The sequence below is a fragment of the Pelophylax lessonae genome (assembly GCF_965119305.1).
Source record: "Pelophylax lessonae genome assembly, chromosome: 1".
NCBI lineage: Eukaryota > Metazoa > Chordata > Amphibia > Anura > Ranidae > Pelophylax > Pelophylax lessonae.
Genome location: NC_138768.1, coordinates 478,110,768 through 478,131,346, shown reverse-complemented (window position 1 = coordinate 478,131,346; position 20,579 = coordinate 478,110,768). Strand labels below are relative to the sequence as shown.

General features: G+C 41.2%; 1 protein-coding gene across 12 annotated transcripts in view; it reads left to right on the top strand.

Moving 5' to 3' along the window:
• Nucleotides 1-20,579, top strand: part of PTPRS (protein tyrosine phosphatase receptor type S) — a 540,344-nt gene that overhangs the window by 256,241 nt on the left and 263,524 nt on the right. For 6 of the 12 annotated variants that reach the window (XM_082243957.1, XM_082243961.1, XM_082243965.1 and 3 more), the window contains 2 exons: nt 1,275-1,468; nt 12,331-12,357. The exons of 3 other annotated variants lie outside the window; for them this stretch is intronic. In XM_082243957.1, the coding sequence (XP_082100083.1) occupies nt 1,275-1,468; nt 12,331-12,357 (221 nt within the window). The remainder of the gene's footprint in view (nt 1-1,274; nt 1,469-12,330; nt 12,358-20,579) is intronic. 3 more of the 12 variants (XM_082243958.1, XM_082243963.1, XM_082243962.1) reach the window with 1 other exon arrangement.

The following is a 20,579-nucleotide window of genomic DNA, read 5'->3' as shown; positions in this document are numbered from 1 at the left end:
GCTGGACGGATGGAAAATAGGGTTTCCATCCATCCAGATTTGACTGATCGGATCGGATGTCAGCGGACATGTCTCCGCTTACATCCGATGCCCCGTAGAGATGCATGGGGCATCCGTTCAGATCCCCCTGAAAAACTGACAGGCAGATCTGAACGGTCCGCCTGTGTGAAAGGGGCCTTAGTCTTATTGTTTGATGATCCTGTCAGTAGATCTGTTGTTTTTCAACTTTCTGTTAATTGGGTGACAGTGCTGTTCATTTTGTGAACATGAAACCATGCAGCAGTGTTGTCACCCTTTGGAATAATATGTAATTTTAAATGGACTTTAAAATAAGACAATTTAAAGGTCAGCTCCAGCTAAAACCTTTAAGCAGTTACAGCAACATTCTTTTCTCTATCGTTCATCTGAAAAAAAGGTGCCCTCTGAGTCCTTTTGTACCAAATTGTATTGTAACTAAAATGTCTGCCTTCATTTTGTTAAGCGCTGCGCAAACTGTTGGCGCTATATAAATCCTGTATTATAATAATAATGTCTTTAGATTAAACGCTGACAGTTACACCATTGTGTATTATTTGTCTTAATGTTGTAACTGTCATTTTTACTGTGGAACTTGGTCTTTTGCAGGGAGCAGAAAAGTATTGGATCTGCTGTCAAGAAAAACATTTAATATAATAATGTTTTAGTGCTGTGTTAATGCTATTGATAGGCTGCAAAATATGTCTGTTTGTTTTTTGCCCACAGTCTTACTTCTGCTTACCTAATACATGCCCATAGTTTGAGTGAGTTGTAAATTGCAATAGCTCTGTGGACATGACACAATAAGAGTGTACATACACCTGTCCAAATAGAGGTGTCCCTTGAAACCTGATTCAGCGTATGATGTGTTGCTTAATTCAAAGAAGTGTTTAACAGTGTCAGCTTAGTTTTTTGTTGCTTTATAGTAAAATGGATGTGAACTGCAGACTAATTTTAACTTAATTTTTATAAACATTGTCAAATTTTTACTTATATCTATTGCTCCATTACAGAGATTTTCCTCTCATTTACTACTTTAATAGTTTGTCTTGTCTGGTGAAACTGATGTCACTAGGAAAGTGAAGGGAAATCCCCATAATGAATGCCCAGATAGTAGTAGGCCCAAAAAAGTATTTAGTTAGGTATACACAGCCTATGACCTAGCATTTTTGTTCCATTGTAGTTCAGAAATATTATTGTTCTAGTGGAGGAAAAGCTATTTAAAAAAAGTGATTGGAATTTTTTTTATTTTTCTTCAGTGCCCAGTGCTCCACCAAGAAAAGTTGAGGTGGAAGTAATAAACTCGACCGCCATTAAAGTATTTTGGCGTTCTCCTGTCCAAAACCGTCAACACGGCCAAATTCGTGGCTATCAAGTTCACTATGTTAAAATTGAAAATGGAGAGGCAAAAGGGCTTCCCTTTATAAGGGATGTTATGCTGACTGATTCTCAGGTAATTTGGTAAAAAAAAAATACACAGTACATTTTTGCATATAGGTTTTGACGGTTGTGGATCAACAGTACATGAGTGAAAAATAGGTGCAATAGGTGTAATTTGGGAGCACCGGCAAAATAAACATGTTAGCCTTCTAAGGTGTTTAAAAGTAAAAGTTCTACCTTAAAGTGGGTACTTCAATATCCTTAAACAACTTTTATTAGTCAAAAGTACCTTCTCTGCGTACCCCTAATTTTGTTTCAGTTTCTTACCAGGGACTGCATTTCCCTGACTTAGTCATGCACACCAGCCTGTACTCTGACCATTAAAATTGTACAATGCTGTAAATGCACATTTGTTTATGGTCTATCCCATTAAAAATACTATAGTACAGAAAATGACTGTTAATGCCTTCCAGAAATGCTGTCAGCTCTTAAAGCGGAGCTCCACCCAAAAGAGGAAGCTCTGCTTGTTTGCTTCCTCCCCCCCTTTTGGTGCCACATTTGGCGTAAGTGTCCATAACATCAAAAGTCAGCAGCTACAGTATTTGTTGCTGCTTACTTTAAATATTTTGGTGGGGGGACTGGAACTCCCCTTTACCTGTGGTGAGATGACAGAACCCCCCCCCCCAATATTATAGAAATGAGAGGAATTCTTCTTGGGATTTCAGCAAAGGCTCAAATAGAAAATTAGGAGCACACTTCTTTTTTATCAGAACAAGTATTCAATTTCATATAGTATACAAAGGTTTTTTAATGTTCATTAAAGGACACAGCATTTTGTGAGGTTTAGGCCAGCTCCTTGAGACCATAACCCCTCCACTCATCATCCTGCTTAGTTTTACTTGGTGATGGACTTTCTTTAAGCTCTGCTGTACTTCAGGACCTCAAGTTCCTTAGTCAGCAGTGGCTGGTAGGTTCAAGCTGAATGCTAAATCTCGGAAATCTGTCCATTTAGCCATCATGCTCAGTTTTTTCCAGATCCGTTTAATGGGGCAGCCCTGCAGTAGCTATGCCCTCTGGATACATGCCAAGCTGTGCCTTCCCTTAAAAAACAAAAACAAATGCTTTTCCAGCACACTTACCAGCTAGCCTGAAAAAAAAAATGTCACTGTCTAACAATTGCTGCTAAAATAAGAGGTTGTATTTGCACACATTTGCAGATATATGTGGAAGCCATACTGCCTCGTCAAGGCTCCTCTGTAAAGTTTGGTGCAAACTCTTATATTTGAGAGCCTTCATAAATTAAGGACAGATATTCCCCCTTAAAAGTGCAGGGAAAATTAGAAGCCCAGCAAAAGCAAAATGGAAGCTGAAGGCATCCAGTGTTTCTCCATACCAATTTCAGCAAGCAAGCGATACAAAAATGGCATCTACTTGCCTCAAAGGCTAGTTATAAATTGGGGTGGTTCCCATTACTGTAAATCTTTCTTTCTACATAAGACGCTTTCATGTGTCAGCTCTGGTCTGAGGTTTCATTGCAGTAAATTCATTGGTCTAGAGCTGAGGCAGTTTCTTTTCCTGTCCCCTGTCTCTGAAGACTCCTTTCCCTGTAAGTGTGCTGTGTGTATAAGTACATGCTGTATCAGGATTCCCTCCTGTTTTCTGTGTTCAGTGCTTGGTACTACTCCAACTAGTTTTGCCATGTCCATGAGGTGGTCACCATTTTTTTCACTGGATGACTATACCAGTACTGGAGTTGCTAACCTCTGCAGAAACGGAGCAGAACCTTCTTGGTCCATCACCATTTAGGCCTTCACCTTGCATGGGACACAGGGGAGCATATTGATTTATTGATTGAAAAGGGGGTGAATCCATGCTAAGGATACAGATAACTGGCTGCTGCCTACCTCCAAAGTATAGCTCTAGGAGATATACGAGAGATAGAAGGAGGGGGGGGGGGGGGTTGAGGTACATGGCGCTGCCTAAAATTAATAATAGTAATATATCTAGATAAAGTCAGGTGTAACAAGGCACTAGGCAGAGTGAATCATAAAAGCATGTAAATGTCACACTATATCATAACATAGAATTAAGTATTTAGATAAATAAATATATACGTGAAAGTGCCAAAAATGTGCCAATGGTGATATAATACAAAAATAACGCAATATGTGGGTGAAAAAGAGGTGTGTACCAATTTAACTTGGTGAAATGAATACAATAAATGGCCAAATAAAATGACTGAGAACAAGTTGGTACAATGTGCAATATGAGGTAGATGCTTAGTTATAATATCAAATGATAATAAATAAATGAATAAATATAAATCCAAAGTGCAAAGTGATCTCCAATAGTGACAATTGGTGCAATACCAATTAACCACTTGCCGACCGCTCACATGGAGCGTACTGCGGCAAAGTGGCTTGTTATCGTCCAGCGATGTAGGTCTACGTCGCTGGACTCCTTCCTTTTGTGGGCGGCGCACGTGCGCCGCCGGAGGCTCGCTCCTGCTGTATTCAGACACAGCGGGAGTCAGACCAGGGGAGGAGCGGCGGTGATAACCGCCGCTCTTCCCCGATCGTCGGGGATCGAGTGAGGAGATCTCCTATGTGACAGGCAGGGACAGATTACAGGATTCAGCATAGCTGAACCTGCGATCTGTGCCTGTGTCACTCAATCCCCTCCCCCCACACACATCAGTAAGCACCAGGCATACATTAACCCCTTGATCACCAATAAAAGTTAACCCCTTCCCTGCCAGTGTCATTTTTACAGTAACAGTGCATATTTATAGTTAGGGGTCCGATCTGTCCGCCGCAATGTCGCAGTCCCGCAAAAAATATTGCCGATCGCCGCCATTACTAGTTAAAAAAAACAATAAAAATTACATAAATTTCCCGTAGTTAGTAGCTGCGATAACTTTTGCGCAAACCAATCAAAATACGCTTATTGCGATTTTTTTTTTTTACCAAAAATATGTAGCAGAAAACAAATTGGCCTAAAATGTTAAAAAATTTAGATTTTTTACATTTTTTGGGGGGAATTTCCTATAAAAAATGTGAAAAATATTGTTATTTTTTCAAAATTGTTGCTCTTTTTTGGTTTATAGCGCAAAAATTAAAAATTGCACAGGTGATTAAATACCACCAAAAGAAAGTTCTATTTGTGGGGAAAAAAAGGACATAAATTTAATTTGGGTACAGTGTCGCACGACCGCGCAATTGTCCGTTAAAATAACGCAGTGCCGAATCGCAAAATATGGCCTGGTTAGGAATAGGGTAAAACCTTTTGGTCATAAAGCGGTTAAAAATACGCTCATTGAGAATTTTTTTGTCAGACATGTAGCTAAATACATTTTGGCCTAAATATATGACAAAAATTGAATATATTGGATATTTTTTAACTGTCAAAGTAGAAAAATATTGTTATTTCTTCAAAATTGTTGCATTTTTTTATTAATATCGCAAAAAATGAAAAGCGCAGAGGTGATCAAATACCACCAAAAGAAAGCTCTGTTTGTGGGGAAAAAAGGACGTAAATTTTGTTTGGGTACAGTGTTGCATGACCGCGCAATTGTCAGTTAAAGTCGCACAGTGCCGAATCGCAAAAAGTGGCCTGGACGTAAAGCAGGAAAATCCTCTGGTCCTAAAGTTATTAACAATGAAATAAAGTGGCTGGTGCTGTAGGGACCAATGTGCAAATCACTATAGCAAAAAAAATAAAAAAATTATAAGTGACTATGGTGGTAAAATCGATTCTGGCAAAAAGTCCATAAGATGATAATTGGTGTTGAATCCAAAAATTAGGTGGGTCTTGGGGTGATCTGCTCCAGATGTGCAGGTGAGGAAACAAGGTTCTCCGCTCTCAGTAAAGCCTGCACGCTTCCGGTGTTTGTAGCGCGCGGTGTTCCGGAAGCCTCGCCACATACCCAGGTAGTTGTGGTCCCGATCCTTATCACGCTCGTTTACCATTTTAATATTACGCCCCTTGGAGCCATATCAAGTAATACCTTTTGAGTGTGTTCTTGTCCTGGAGTGATGATCCAACCAGATGACCTGAAACACTGATTACAGGGCCCCTTGCCTAAACAGGATTACACCCCAGGAGGGTACAACGTCTTACCCCTGTAGGGGTACAGTGTTCTGGTGAGTGCGGGCTTTACTGAGATCGGAGCACCTTGTTTCCTCACCTGCACATCTGGAGCGGATCACCCCAAGACCCACCTAATTTTTGGATTCAACACCAATTATCACCTTATGGACTTTTTGCCAGAATCGATTTTACCACCATAGTCACTTATATTTTTTTTTTTTTTGTTGCTATAGTGATTTGCACATTGGTCCCTACAGCACCAGCCACTTTATTTCATTGTTAATTGGTATTGCACCAATTGTCACTATTAGAGATCACTTTACACTTTGGATTTATAGTTATTAATTAATTTATTTATCATTTGATATTATAACTAAGCATCTAACTACCCCATATTGCACATTGTACCAACTTGTTCTCAGTCACTTTATTTTGCCATTTATTGTATTCATTTCACCAAGTTAAATTGGTACACACTTCTTTTTCACCCCCATATTCCGTTATTTTTGTATTATATCACCATTGGCACATTTTTGGCACTTTCACGTATTTACTTATTTATTTATTTATTTAATTAATTATCTAAATACTTAATTCTATGTTATGATATAGTATGACATTTACATGCTTTTATGATTCACTCTGCCTAGTGCCTTGTTACACCTGACTTTATCTAGATATATTACTATTATTAATGTTAGGCAGCGCCATCTACCTCACCCCCCCCCCCCTTCCATATTGATTTATTCCCATTCCATTTTTCTAGTTGACTTCCTTTCTAGATTATACACAGAAGGGAAGTAGTAAGTCAAGCAGGCAAACCCTCCTTTTACTGAATGTTTTTTCTTAAAGGTTGATTTTGCCTGAGACAAGGAGAGCTCTATTTGTGATAACTGTACACTGACAAACAAGCTGACCACTTCAGTGTCTGTATCTGAGGCCTCTGTTGAGCTTTCTGATGTGCCAGAACCTACAAAAGTGAGTACACCTTTTATTATATCTTTTCATGTGACAACACTGAAGAAATGACACTTTGCTACAATGTAAAGTAGTGAGTGTACAGTTTGTATAACAGTGTAAATTTGCTGTCCCCTCAAAATAACTCAACACAAAGCCAATAATGTCTTAACCGCTGGCAACAAAAGTGAGTACACCCCTAAGTGAAAATGTTCAAATTGGGCCCAAAGTTTCAATATTTTGTGTGGACACCATTATTTTCCAGCACTGCCTTAACCCTCTTGGGCATGGAGTTCACCAGAGCTTCACAGGATGACACTGGAGTCCTCTTCCACTCTTCTAAGACGACATCGCAGAGGCAGTGGATGTTAGAGAACTCACACTCCTCTAGCTTCTGTTTGAGGATGCCCTCCTTAGATGCTCAATAGGGTTTAGGCCTGGAGACATGCTTGGCCAGTCCATCATCTTTACCCTCAGATTCTTTAGCAAGGCAGTGGTTGTCATGGAGGTGTGTTAGGGGTCATTTTCATGTTGGAATACTGCCCTGCGGCCCAGTCTCCAAAGGGAGGGGATCATACTCTGCTTCAGTATGTCACAGTACATGTTGGCATTCATGGTTGACTGTAGGCAAGATACTTGTCTGGTTGCCGCCACACACATTTGACACCATCTGAACCAAATAAGTTTATATTGGTCTCATCAGAGCACAAGACATGGTTCCAGTAATCCATGCCCTTAGGCTGCTTGTCTTCAGCAAACTGTTTGCATACTTTCTTGTGCATCATCTTTAGAAGAGGCTTTCTTCTGGGACGACAGCCATGCAGACCAATTTGATGGAGTGTGTGGCATATGGTCTGAGCACTGACAGGCTGACCCCCACCCCTTCAACTTTTGCAGCAATGCTGGCAGCACTCATACGTCTGTTTCCCAAAGACAACCTCTGGATATTGCGCTGAGCACGTGCACTCAACCTCTTTGGTTGACCATAGTGAAGCCTGTTCTGAGTGGAACCTGTCCTGTTAAACCGCTGTATGGTCTTGGCCACCGTGCTTCAGCTCAGTTTCAGGGTCTTGGCAATCTTTTTATAGCCTAGGCCATCTTTATGTAGAGCAACAATTCTTTTTTTCAGTTCCCCAGAGAGTTCTTTGCCACGAGGTGCCATTTTGAACTTCCAGTGACCAGTATGAGAGAGTAAAAGCGATAACACCAAATTTAACACACCTGCTCCCCATTCACACCTGAGACCTTGTAACACTAACGAGTCACATGATAAGGGCTAATTGGGCCCAATTTGGGCATTTTCACTTAGGGGTGCTCACTATTGTTACCAGTGGTTTGGACATTAATAGCTGTGTGTTGAGTTATTTTGAGCGAACAGCAAATTTGCACTGTTATACAAGCTGTACACTCACTACTTTACATTGTAGCAAAGTGTCATTTCTTCAGTGTTGTCACATGAAAAGATATAATAAAATATTTACAAAAATGTGAGGGGTGTACTCACTTTTGTGAGATACTGTATGCACCTTAACACTGATCCATTTTTCTCTGCATTGGAGGGCTGTAGATCATGCCTTTCCAATTTGTTATGCAGCCTGACTGCAGGGGTCATAAGTGTACTTCTTACCCCAGTAGAATCGCACATGCATATGTTAGTCCTAACCAAATGGGAATGGGGGCTGCTGTCTTCCATGGAACTGGCCTCTGATTCCAAATCCCTGTACTCTCATAATGAGGTCACCCAAAGTGACGTTCCATTGCTTGGTGTTCTAAACAGAGTGAAACAGTCTGCTTACTTTTTAAGGGGGTTGAGAACACCTACATTTTCACCAGCTCCCTCCTGGGTCTTGATCACCCAGATCCTTACTAAGTGAGCCAAGTCCATGAGCCAGAATTTGGAGTCCACAGAAGCAGATTTAGAACTTCTCACTTGTGTGGATCAAATTACCCTTAATATCATCTGTGATGAAAATTGGAACTCAAGACATCTTGTACAATAAATTGGATATGTGTAAAAATTACTGCGCCACTATCTGCAAAAATAGCTGCTGACACTACAGTACAACAATATTGTTAAACAACGAAAATTCAAAACCAGGTGCCATGCTATGAGAAAGGTGTTAGAATGCTCTAACACAAAAAATGATCCATCCCGATGACATGGATATGTGCAAAGACTAAATAAGGTGGAAATAAATATGCAAAATACAAGCAATATATGAATCATTAATATCACATTGAATAGTGGAATAAAAAAAGTGTCTGAAGGCTCTAACACATAAAGTGCTGTAACATAGCTATATAAGTCTGTGCAAAAATATAAAATAAATGTTTATAAATTGCAGAATGCTATATATACAAATTGCAAATAATGTGCTGCCAATACACAAAGGGGACTGAACAATATTATAAAATTGTATAAAAGTCCTTGAAATAGTGATCAAATCAAGTGTAAAGTCTGTATCCAAGAAGAGAAAAACAATCCGTGTTCAAAAATAAAAAGATGTCACCACATGTGTGACCATCACTTAAGGGAAGTCAGGAGCGCTTACCAAAAAACATGGACTTTACTGCGGGTAGCACAGAGTCAAACAGGCAGGGGGTTATTAACCTTACTGGTGTAGCATCATTAAAAGGTTGACAACTTTTCTTCAAATCTCTCGGATACCCAGAAAAAGAAAAGGTCTCCACATAGTGTAATATCATATAAACAGGGCTTTATTAAAAGGTAGAAAACTTACACTTTCTGTACAAATAGTAGGCAATTCAGTTGTGATCACAAATGGTCTCTAAACTACACAATACATGGGATAAACTCACTCCCCAGATAAAGTCTATGTGAACGAAACGTACATCGGGTTGGAGTGGGTTTATCCCATGTCATTGCATTGTTTGGAGACCATTTGTGATCACAATTGAATTGCCTACTATTTGTACAGAAAGTGTAAGTTTTCTACCTTTTAATAAAGCCCTGTTTTGATGATATTACACTATGTGGAGACCTTTTGTTTTTCTGGGTATCCGAGAGATTTGAAGAAAAGTTGTCAACCTTTTAATGATGCTACACCAGTAAGGTTAATAACCCCCTGCCTGTTTGACTCTGTGCTACCCGCAGTAAAGTCCATGTTTTCTGGTAAGCAAGTGCTCCTTACTACCCTTATGGTGAAGGTCGCACATGTGGTGACATCTTTTTATTTCCGAACACGGATTGTTTTTCTCTTTTTGGATACAGACTTTACACTTGATTTGATCACTATTTCAAGGACTTTTATACAATGTTATAATATTGTTCATTCTCTTTGTGTATTGGCAGCACATTGTTTTCAGTTTGTATATATAGCACTCTGCACTTTACACATTTATTTTATATTTTTGCACAGATTTATATAGCTGTATTACAGCACTTTGTGTTAGAGCCTTCTGACACTTTTTTTATTCCACTATTCAATGTGATATTTATGATTAATATATTGCTTGTATTTTGCACATTTATTTATTTCCACCTTTTCTAGTTTTTGCACTTATCAATGTCATTGGGATGGATAATTTTTTGTTAGAGCATTCTCACGCCTTTCTCATAGCGTGGCACCTCATCTTGTACAATATATCAGTCTATCTGGTGCGACTTAGGGTGCACTAAGGGTTTAAGATTACTTGAATACCATCAAGGGCCAGGATTTTCTTGTCCAGAGACCATTAGCCACTGATTCACTAAACTACAGCTTTTCCTATCGCATCTCAAATTCAACCAAGGGATCCTAAACTTTTGTCTTCTCAGTTCTTCCCTGACTTTGCTTGTGGTGATTACCTCAGTCAGGAGGGTTTCTGAGTTGTCTGTTTGTCCTGTAGGAACCTTTTTGTGCTTTGCAGTCATAATGTTGTGGTGAGGCTGATCCCTTCCCTCTACCCAAGGTAGTCCTTGATTTCTACTTAAATGTATTGCCTGCTTGTGTCCAACTGTTACACATTCAACTGTTTATATGTGGGTAGGGCTGTTAGGGTCTGTCTTAGTGCCTTAGCTTCCTTTCTATTATATTCCTTCTTTGAAATTCCGAGCGTCCCAAGAAGAGATTTCCAGCTGGTAGATCCACCATTTCCCAGTGGAGTTTGAACACTGTTTGGTAGTTAAAAGTGAAAGCTCTCCTTTGCCTTTCTGAACTCCCTCCACCAGGGCAGTGAGTGTGTCTTCGGCCTGTGCCATCAGGCCTCTGTGGCTCAAGTTTGTAAGGCTGCTAACAGAGCTCCACGTATTACATTCATTTTTCAAGTGCATTAAACAAAGCAAGTTTTAGTCACAAGATATTGCAGGCAGATTAATGAGCTCCCAATTTGGTTATGGTGTGTTCTAGATCACCTTTTTGGGGGGTTTACCCACCACTCTATTTTCTGAACTGCTTAGGGACATCCGATGGATCAGAAATATGAACACTATATTTCTTAATGGATGAATAAAAATAAAGGAGGGTTTGTGCTAACTGTAACATCCTTTTTAGTCCATTGAAAGACTTAGTGCTCCCATTTCTTTTGGTTGGTATTCATTTTGGTATAAATGTAAACCCCTTAGAAAAGGGGTATGACACAATTCCAAAAAAGGCTGCATCCATCCAAGAAAGGGATTTTATGTTAAAGGGTAATTCCACTTTTGCTTAGAAAAAAATCATTCCCCACTGGGTGATCTGGGTGATTTTAACAAACTTTGTTGCAGATTTCTACCTTTTGTTATTCTGAAGAAATCCTTATGTGTCTGTATCCATGTGGGATAGTGAGTCTAATGGGAGTGGTTTTAAAACTATCAATCAACTGTGCACCTACAGGGCTCTAATGAGGAAAGCTGCTGGAGCTGAAATCCTTTTAGCCATGGATATCCTATTGAATTTATTTCACCAAAAATTATTTTTTTTTGCAGGGGACTGAAATCTGACTTGTATCTTAGTGTAGACTTCTTGGAAAATTGGTAATCCAATCACACAAGTAGGAAATTATGTTTCTGGGGGGCGTTCTGTACACTTTCTGTACACCTCCAGGTAGCCATATTGCATTGCATTTTCAGAAAGTTACAGTGCTGCATATTGAAAAGGAAAGGTAATTTTTAACAACATTCAGTTACAATATGACTTTTGTCGCAATTGTATAAGCTATATTATTTTTTCTTTATTTGATTCCCCCCCCCCCCCCCCACGAAAGTAGAGTTACCCTTTACGTACAAGAATCCAAATTTTATTCCTGTATTAGCAGCATTTTTGATGGGATCAGTTATAAATGTGCATTTATTGCATAGGTGTACTGAATTTTTCCCCCAGACTTACACTGCACAGGAATCTGGGAAGTCAGAGCTCCTAGTAGCAAAATGATTCTAAACCAAAGGTTTTTACAGAAGCAGGTTTCCGGTTAGCAACATAACATGCATCTTGTTGTATTTCGATATTTTGAGACTTGAATTTTAGTTGGACGTGTTTAAATTGTTTGACTGGCTCTACTTTAACAAACTCTTTTTATAGCCAAAAGCTGTATGCAAATTACAGTAACCTATACTACTTGCTTCTTTTGTAATACCTTTTTGAATAAATGCTTTAGAAATATAGTTTGAGAAACTTTACATTTTTTTCACTAAGGCAGAAAAAAATCCTGTGTGTGTTTACAGGAATGACTGCACTGCGGAAAAGTACAAAATATATTGGATTCTCCTTTCTATCATATTTTGCTAGAAACATACAGTATGAGAGGAAGAATCTGATTTCTTGCAATGGGGAAAGAGAATATTTTTTTCCTTTACACACTTTCAGTTATTGTGAGACCTGTTTTGATTACCAGTAGAGCTGGTCATCACCGTCAGTCTTATTTTGCAATTCCTAATATTCTTTCTTTCTCTACCTGCCTATCCAAACTCAGTGGGAAATGGATGATACAGCTGAATATGTAAGTAATATGAGCCTCTTTTTGCCTTATGTTTGTGCATTCCATAACTGGACTGTAAGCGTCTTCTAATATTTTTCCGTTTATGGAAACATGATCTGAGAGAAATATTGAGATTGCCATTGCTGATTATCTTATGAAAATACTAGTTGGTCACTAACCTGAGATAAGCATGCAGCCAGTGTATGTAGAGTAAGTTCCATATTTGCATTGTTAGAGAGTGGGGAAGTAATAAAGCCAATTGATCTACAAAACAGCCAGGTACCCAGCTTTTTCTGAAGAAGTCAGATGTGGCAACTTTTATTTTTTTCTCAGCACATGGTTTGTGGATTTTGTGGATGATGTTTAACAAATCCTATTAAAATGTTTCTAATGTATGATAAAATGTGTTGAAGAATAATTTTACTTAAAAAAATGGCTTAAAAAAAGTGTTTTAAAACAACCCCTTACTCATCTGCGTAGCTTTTGGTATTGCTGTGAAATTCATCTTTAACCATTACAACAGAAGCACTAAAATCTTAGCTTTCTGCCTTTTATATCTATTGTTGCCAGCTCTTTAATGTGAACAGATAGCTAGTGGATTGTAGAGAATTAATTTCACAATAAAACAACTTCACAGTAAGTCCTGGTTCACACTGATGCGGAGTGGGATTTGCAGCGATTCCAGTATGTTTCCCACATCACAGTCACACTCCGTTAGTGCAAACAGCTGCCGGTGTTAATGTTAAGTTAGCGGCACCTTGAAAATGGTTCGCAAAGCGCAGAGAGATTAGCTGAATCGGATTGCGCGAGTGTGGACTCCAGTGTGGCAAAAAAAGTGCATGCACCTTTTTTGTGTTGGTGCGGTGCAATTTGAGCCATACAAAATAAATAGGCTCAAATTGCACTGCAAAGAATCACATATGATTTGAACAGGAATAAAGTGTGATTCCTGGTTGAATCACATGCAGTTCCCTGTACATCAATGTGAACCGTTAAGAATATATAAATACTTTAACCTCCCTGGCGGTAACCCCGAGCGTGACTCGGGGTTGATTTTTCATACTAGGATCGGTAACCCCTAGTCACGCTCGGGGTGAATGTGCAGAGAGCGCAGCGGTGTTCTCTTACCTTCTCCTGGCGATCCAGCGATGATCTCTCATTGCTGTGACCGCCAGCCGAGATCCCCGCCGCTCTCCGTCGGTTTCCGTCGCTCTGATCACTTCCTAGTTCCGTTCCCTGCAGCAGCAATGCTGCATGGGAGCGGAACTAGGGAGGGAAATTCAAAAAAAAAAAAAAAAAGTTGCATAAAACACAAACACATTTTATATTATATATATTGTATGCATATATATATGCATATATATGTATATATACATATATGCACACACACACATATATATATATATATAATTATATTATTGATTGGATCATAATTCATACGTTATATACAGTGGCGGCTGGTGCTCAACATTTTTGGGGGGGCGCAAAAAGAAAAATGTAATAGGTATTGCTTCGCGCCAAAAAACGCAGTAAAAAATTGCGTGACTTTGAAGTCATGGTACAGGCATGGCACAGGTGATGGTACAGGCATGGCATAGGTGATGGTACAGGAGATGGTATAGGCATGGCACAGATATGGTATAGGCATGGCACAGATATGGTATAGGCATGTCACAGGTCATGGTATAGGAGATGGTATATGCCCCCTTTAATGCAGAGATCGGCGTGCGTGCCCCCTTTAATGTAGAGATCAGCGTGCGTGCCCCCTTCAATGCAATGAACACTGTGCTGTGCCCCCTTCAATGCAATGAACACTGTGCTGTGCCCCCTTCAATGCAATGAACACTGTGCTGTGCCCCCTTTCAATGCCGAGACCAGCGTGCGTACCCCCTTCAATGCAATGAACACAGTGCTGTGCCCCCTTCAATGCAATGAACACTGTGCTGTGGCCCCTTCAATGCAATGAACACTGTGCTGTGACCCCTTCAATGCAATAAACACTGTGCTGTGCCCCCTTCAATGCAATAAACACTGTGCTGTGCCCCCTTCAATGCAATAAACACTGTGCTGTGACCCCTTCAATGCAATAAACACTGTGCTGTGACCCCCTTCAATGCAATAAACACTGTGCTGTGACCCCTTCAATGCAATGAACACTGTGCTGTGACCCCTTCAATGCAATAAACACTGTGCTGTGCCCCCTTCAATGCAATAAACACTGTGCTGTGCCCCCTTCAATGCAATAAACACTGTGCTGTGCCCCCTTCAATGCAACAAACACTGTGCTGTGCCCCGTTCAATGCAATGAACAATGTGCTGTGCCCCCTTCAATGCAATAAACACTGTGCTGTGCCCCCTTCAATGCAATAAACACTGTGCTGTGCCCCCTTCAATGCAATAAACACTGTGCTGTGCCCCCTTCAATGCAATAAACACTGTGCTGTGACCCCTTCAATGCAATGAACACTGTGCTGTGACCCCTTCAATGCAATAAACACTGTGCTGTGCCCCCTTCAATGCAATAAACACTGTGCTGTGCCCCCTTCAATGCAATAAACACTGTGCTGTGCCCCCTTCAATGCAACAAACACTGTGCTGTGCCCCGTTCAATGCAATGAACAATGTGCTGTGCCCCCTTCAATGCAATAAACACTGTGCTGTGCCCCCTTCAATGCAATAAACACTGTGCTGTGCCCCCTTCAATGCAATAAACACTGTGCTGTGCCCCCTTCAATGCAATAAACACTGTGCTGTGCCCCCTTCAATGCAATAAACACTGTGCTGTAACCCCTTCAATGCAATGAACAGTGTGCTGTGACCCCTTCAATGCAATAATCACTGTGCTGTGCCCCCCTTCAATGCAATAAACACTGTGCTGTGACCCCTTCAATGCAATGAACAATGTGCTGTGACCCCTTCAATGCAATGAACAATGTGCTGTGACCCCTTCAATGCAATAAACACTGTGCTGTGCCCCCTTCAATGCAATGAACACTGTGCTGTGCCCCCACAATGCAGAGTTCAGCGTGCGTGCCCCCTTCAATGCAACTGTGCTGTGCCCCCTTCAATGCAACTGTGCTGTGCCCCCTTCAATGCAATGAACAATGTGCTGTGCCCCCATCAATGCAGAGTTCAGCGTGCGTGCCCCTTTCAATGCAGAGCGCCACAGCATTGTCCCCAATCACTGCAGAGCGCCACAGCATTGTCCCCAATGATTGCAGAGTGCCCACAGCATTGTACCCCAATGATTGCAGAGTGCCCACAGCATTGTACCCCAATGATTGCAAAGTGCCACAGCATTGTACCCCAATGATTGCAGAGTGCCCACAGCATTGTCCCCCAATGATTGCAGAGTGCCACAGCATTGTACCCCAATGATTGCAGAGTGCCACAGCATTGTACCCCAATGATTGCAGAGTGCCACAGCATTGTACCCCAAATGATTGCAGAGTGCCACAGAATTGTACCCCAATGATTGCAGAGTGCCACAGCATTGTACCCCAATGATTGCAGCGTGCCACAGCATTGTACCCCAATGATTGCAGAGTGCCCACAGCATTGTACCCCAATGATTGCAGCATTGTACCCCAATGATTGCAGAGTGCCCACAAAATTGTACCCCAATGATTGCAGAGTGCCACAGCATTGTACCCCAATGATTGCAGAGTGCCCACAGCATTGTACCCCAATGATTGCAGAGTGCCACAGCATTGTACCCCAATGATTGCAGAGTGCCCACAGCATTGTCCCCCAATGATTGCAGAGTGCCACAGCATTGTACCCCAATGATTGCAGAGTGCCACAGCATCGTACCCAAATGATTGCAGAGTGCCCACAGCATTGTACCCCAATGATTGCAGAGTGCCACAGCATCGTACCCAAATGATTGCAGAGTGCCCACAGCATTGTACCCCAATGATTGCAGAGTGCCACAGCATTGTACCCCAATGATTGCAGAGTGCCCACAGCATTGTACCCCAATGATTGCAGAGTGCCCACAGCATTGTACCCCAATGATTGCAGAGTGCCACAGCATTGTACCCCAATGATTGCAGAGTGCCCACAGCATTGTACCCCAATGATTGCAGAGTGCCCACAGCATTGTACCCCAATGATTGCAGAGTGCCACAGTCAGCATTGTCCCCAATGATTGCAGAGTGCCCACAGCATTGTACCCCAATGATTGCAGAGTGCCACAGTCTGCATTGTACCCCAATGATTGCAGAGTGCCACAGTCAGCATTGTACCCCAATGATTGCAGAGTGCCACAGTCAGCATTGTACCCCAATGATTGCAGAGTGCCACAGTCAGCTTTGTCCCCCAATCAATGCAGAGTGCCACAGTCAGCATTGTACCCCAATGATTGCAGAGTGCCACAGTCAGCATTGTCCCCCAATGATTGCAGAGTGCCACAGTCAGCATTGTACCCCAATGATTGCAGAGTGCCACAGTCAGCATTGTCCCCCAATCAATACAGAGTGCCACAGTCAGCATTGTCCCCCAATGATTGCAGAGTGCCACAGTCAGCATTGTCCCCCAATGATTGCAGAGTGCCACAGTCAGCATTGTCCCCCAATCAATGCAGAGACCAGCGTGCATGCTCCCTTCAATCTACACTTACCTGGTGGCGGCGGGTTCTCCCCTCCTCAATCCGTTCGTCCTCTTCAGCGGCGGCTGTCCTCCGAGCGGTGGTGACGGTGAGTGACGGACGCACGCCCCCATTGTGACGTCACGATCGGATGTCCTGGATGAAGATTGGTCCAGGCTGGAGACTGGACCAATCACAGCCAGGATATCAGGAAAGTGGGGGTGCCCAAGCGCAATGACTTGCGCTCAGGTTACGCCCCCAGAAGGCAGCCAATCGGCACCCTTCTGGGTCGTAAACCCCACCCCCCCATAGCCACCACATAGGCCGGGGTAGCGGCGAACACAATTTTTTTTTTTTCAAAACTTTATTTGTTCGTTTTGTAATTTTTTTTTTTTCAAAACTTTATTTGTTTGTTTTTTTTTTTTTTTCTTCTTGTTTTTTTTTCTTTTCTTTAGGGGTAGGGGGGGCGGCGCACTGGCGCCCCCTATGCACGGGCCGCCACTGGTTATATATATATATTATATATATATATATATATATATATATATATATATACACACATATATATAATATATAACGCATGAATTATAATCTAATCAATAATATAATTTTATTATATATATTATATAATAAAATTATATTATTGATTCGATTATAATTCATGCGTTTGTGTTTCAAATTTATCACGTCTGGGATGTCTACTAGAGTCTTGTTTTGGTCAGGTTTAAGTCAGTAATTACTAAGAATTGTAGGCCTATAATACATAACGCCAAATTTCCATGAAAAGAATTTTACCGCTTTTGGTATGTAATTCCTGACAGAATCATACCGCCAGGGAGGTTAAACTCCATAGTCTGGGTACAGATGCAGGTTAATGAATTGTCATTGATTTTCAGCAGTAGACTATACATAATTGTTTATCGTCCTTAGTTTCTATTCTTTGTTTATGAAATACGTCTTTGGTTTTATAAATCCATCACAAACTGCAAGAATTCTTTAGGCGCATACACACTAACCAGCTAGGCAAAATGCAACCTTCTTTCTTCTTGCCATTTTCAATCAAGGATTTTGTACCATGTTTATATCAAGGCTTAACTGTGCTGATTTTATTACTACCCCTTCCCTGCACCTTGTTTGACTTTTAACCACTTACCCACTTGGCACTTAAACCCCCCTCCTAACCAGACCAATTTTCAGCTTTCGGTGCTCTCATATTTTGAATGACAGTTACTCAGTCATGTAACACTGTACCCATATGAAACTTTAATCCTTTTCCCACACAAATAGAGCTTTCTTTTAGTGTTATTTAATCATTGGGTTTTTTATTTTTTTTTTTGCGCTATAAATGAAAAAAGACCAAACTTTTTTTTTTTTTTTGGTTTTGAAATTTTGCAAATTTAGTAATTTTTCTTCATCAATTTTGACCGAAAGTTACACTGCTACATATCTTTGGTAAAAATAACCTAAATAAGTATATATTATTTGGTCTTTGTGAAGGTTATAGAGTCTACAAGCTATGGTGCCAATCATTGAACATTGATCACACCTGATGTACTGACAGCCTATCTCATTTCTTGAGACACTAACATGCCAGGACAGTACCCCCCCCCCCCCCCAAATTACCCATTTTTGGAAAGTAGACATTCCAAGGTAATTAGTAAGAGGCATCTTGAGTTTTTGAAGTTGTAAATTTTTTGCACAATTCTTTGCAAAATTAAGATTTTTATTTTCCAAAAAATTGTCACATTACCAAGTTATTTCTCACACACTGTATAGGCATACTTGCAACTACACCCCAAAATACATTCTGCTACTCCTTTTGAGTATGGCAATACAACATGTGTGAGACTTTTACACAGCCTGGCCACATACAGAGGCCCAACATCCAAGTAGCACCTCCAGGCGTTCTAGGAGCATAAATTACACATATAATTTCCTAACGACCTATCACAATTTTGAAGGCACAAGGGGATTACCCACAAAATGACCCCATTTTGGAAAGCAAACACCCCAACGTATATTCTATGAGGCATAATGAGTCTTTTGAACAAGTCATTTTTTTTCCACAAGTTTTTGGAAAATGTGGAAAGAAAATGAAAAAACATTTTCTTTTTTTTTTTTTACACAAAGTTGTCCATTTATAAGATATTTCTAACACATAGCATGTACATAGCAAAAATTACACCCCAAAATACATTCTGCTACTCCTCCTGAGTATGGCGATACCACATGTGTGAGACTTTAACACAGCCTAGCCAGATACAGAGGCCTAACATTTAGGTAGCACTGTCATTTCCTGACTACCCTTTACACTTTTATGAGGCACTGTAGGGCACTGATAAGCACTGTATTGGCACTGATGTGGTACGGATGAGCACTGACGTGGCATGGATGTGGCACGGATGAGCATTGATGTGGCACAGATGAGCACTGATGTGGCATGGATAAGCACTGACGTGGCATGGATGTGTTACGGATGAGCAGTGATGTCGCATGGGTGAGCACTGACATGGCAAGGATGTAGCATGGATAAGCACTGATGTGGCATGGATGTGGCACAGATGAGCACTGAAGGGGCATGGATGTGGCACGGATGAGCATGAATGAGGCATGATTGAGGCACGGATAGGCATGATTGAGGCATGGAGGGGCATGATTGAAGCACAGATTGCCATGATTGAGGCACAGATTGCCATGATTAAGGCATGGATGGGCACGATTGAGGCATGGATTGGCATGATTTAGGCATGGATTGGCATGATTGAGGCATGGATGGGCATGATTGAGGCACAAAATGGTATGATTGAGGCATGGATGGCCATGATTGAGGCATGACTGAGGTATGATTGAGGCATTAAGGAGGCAGGGGTGAGCATTGCTGCGGCCTCCCTCCTCTCCTTGCACGCTGTACCAATGACTGTATACAGCTTGTGGGGAGATTAGAAAACTGAACTGGACATGCGCCGGTTTGTTGACCACTGATCGCTCCTTTATTGGACAGAGTGATCACGTGGTAAAGGGACACTGTCATTTGTCCTTTACCATGATCTGGACGGGACCCGGCAAGCATGGACACTTCTGTGTACGTGCCCAAGGGGGGGGGGGTGCCCAGAAAGCGTGATTCTGGGAAGACGTCATCGTACGCCCTCTCAGAATAAGTCGACCTGTAGCTGTAGCCATCATTTGGCTGTGGCCTTGTCGGCAAGTGGTTAAGCTAGTCAGTTTTCATCTATGTACCAACTTCTACTTCTTGTAATAGTATAATTGGGAATAGTATTCTGTCCTTTAATTTGTATGTTCCTTTTCTTCCAGATCATTTCTTTCCATTAAAGGCTAGGTTCACCTTTTTTTTCTTAATCCAGCTCCCCTATGTACTAATATACCATTAATGTACCTTGGTTGCAGAAAAATACAAGCTTTCTTTTATTCTGAAAACAAGGCTTTACCTTAGCCCTTGCTATAGTTCCCAGAAAGTTTCAGAGACTCCCTGGTATATAGACAGAGAAAGAGGAACCAGTAAGACACAGGAAGGGAGTGTACCCATTGACCTCCCCATTAACTAAGTTTGCACAGCACCCCCTGCATTTCTCCATGCATGCATTTGCCTGGCTTCCGCGGGGTCCCTTCAGATGGGCTCAGGCTGCATGCTAAACTC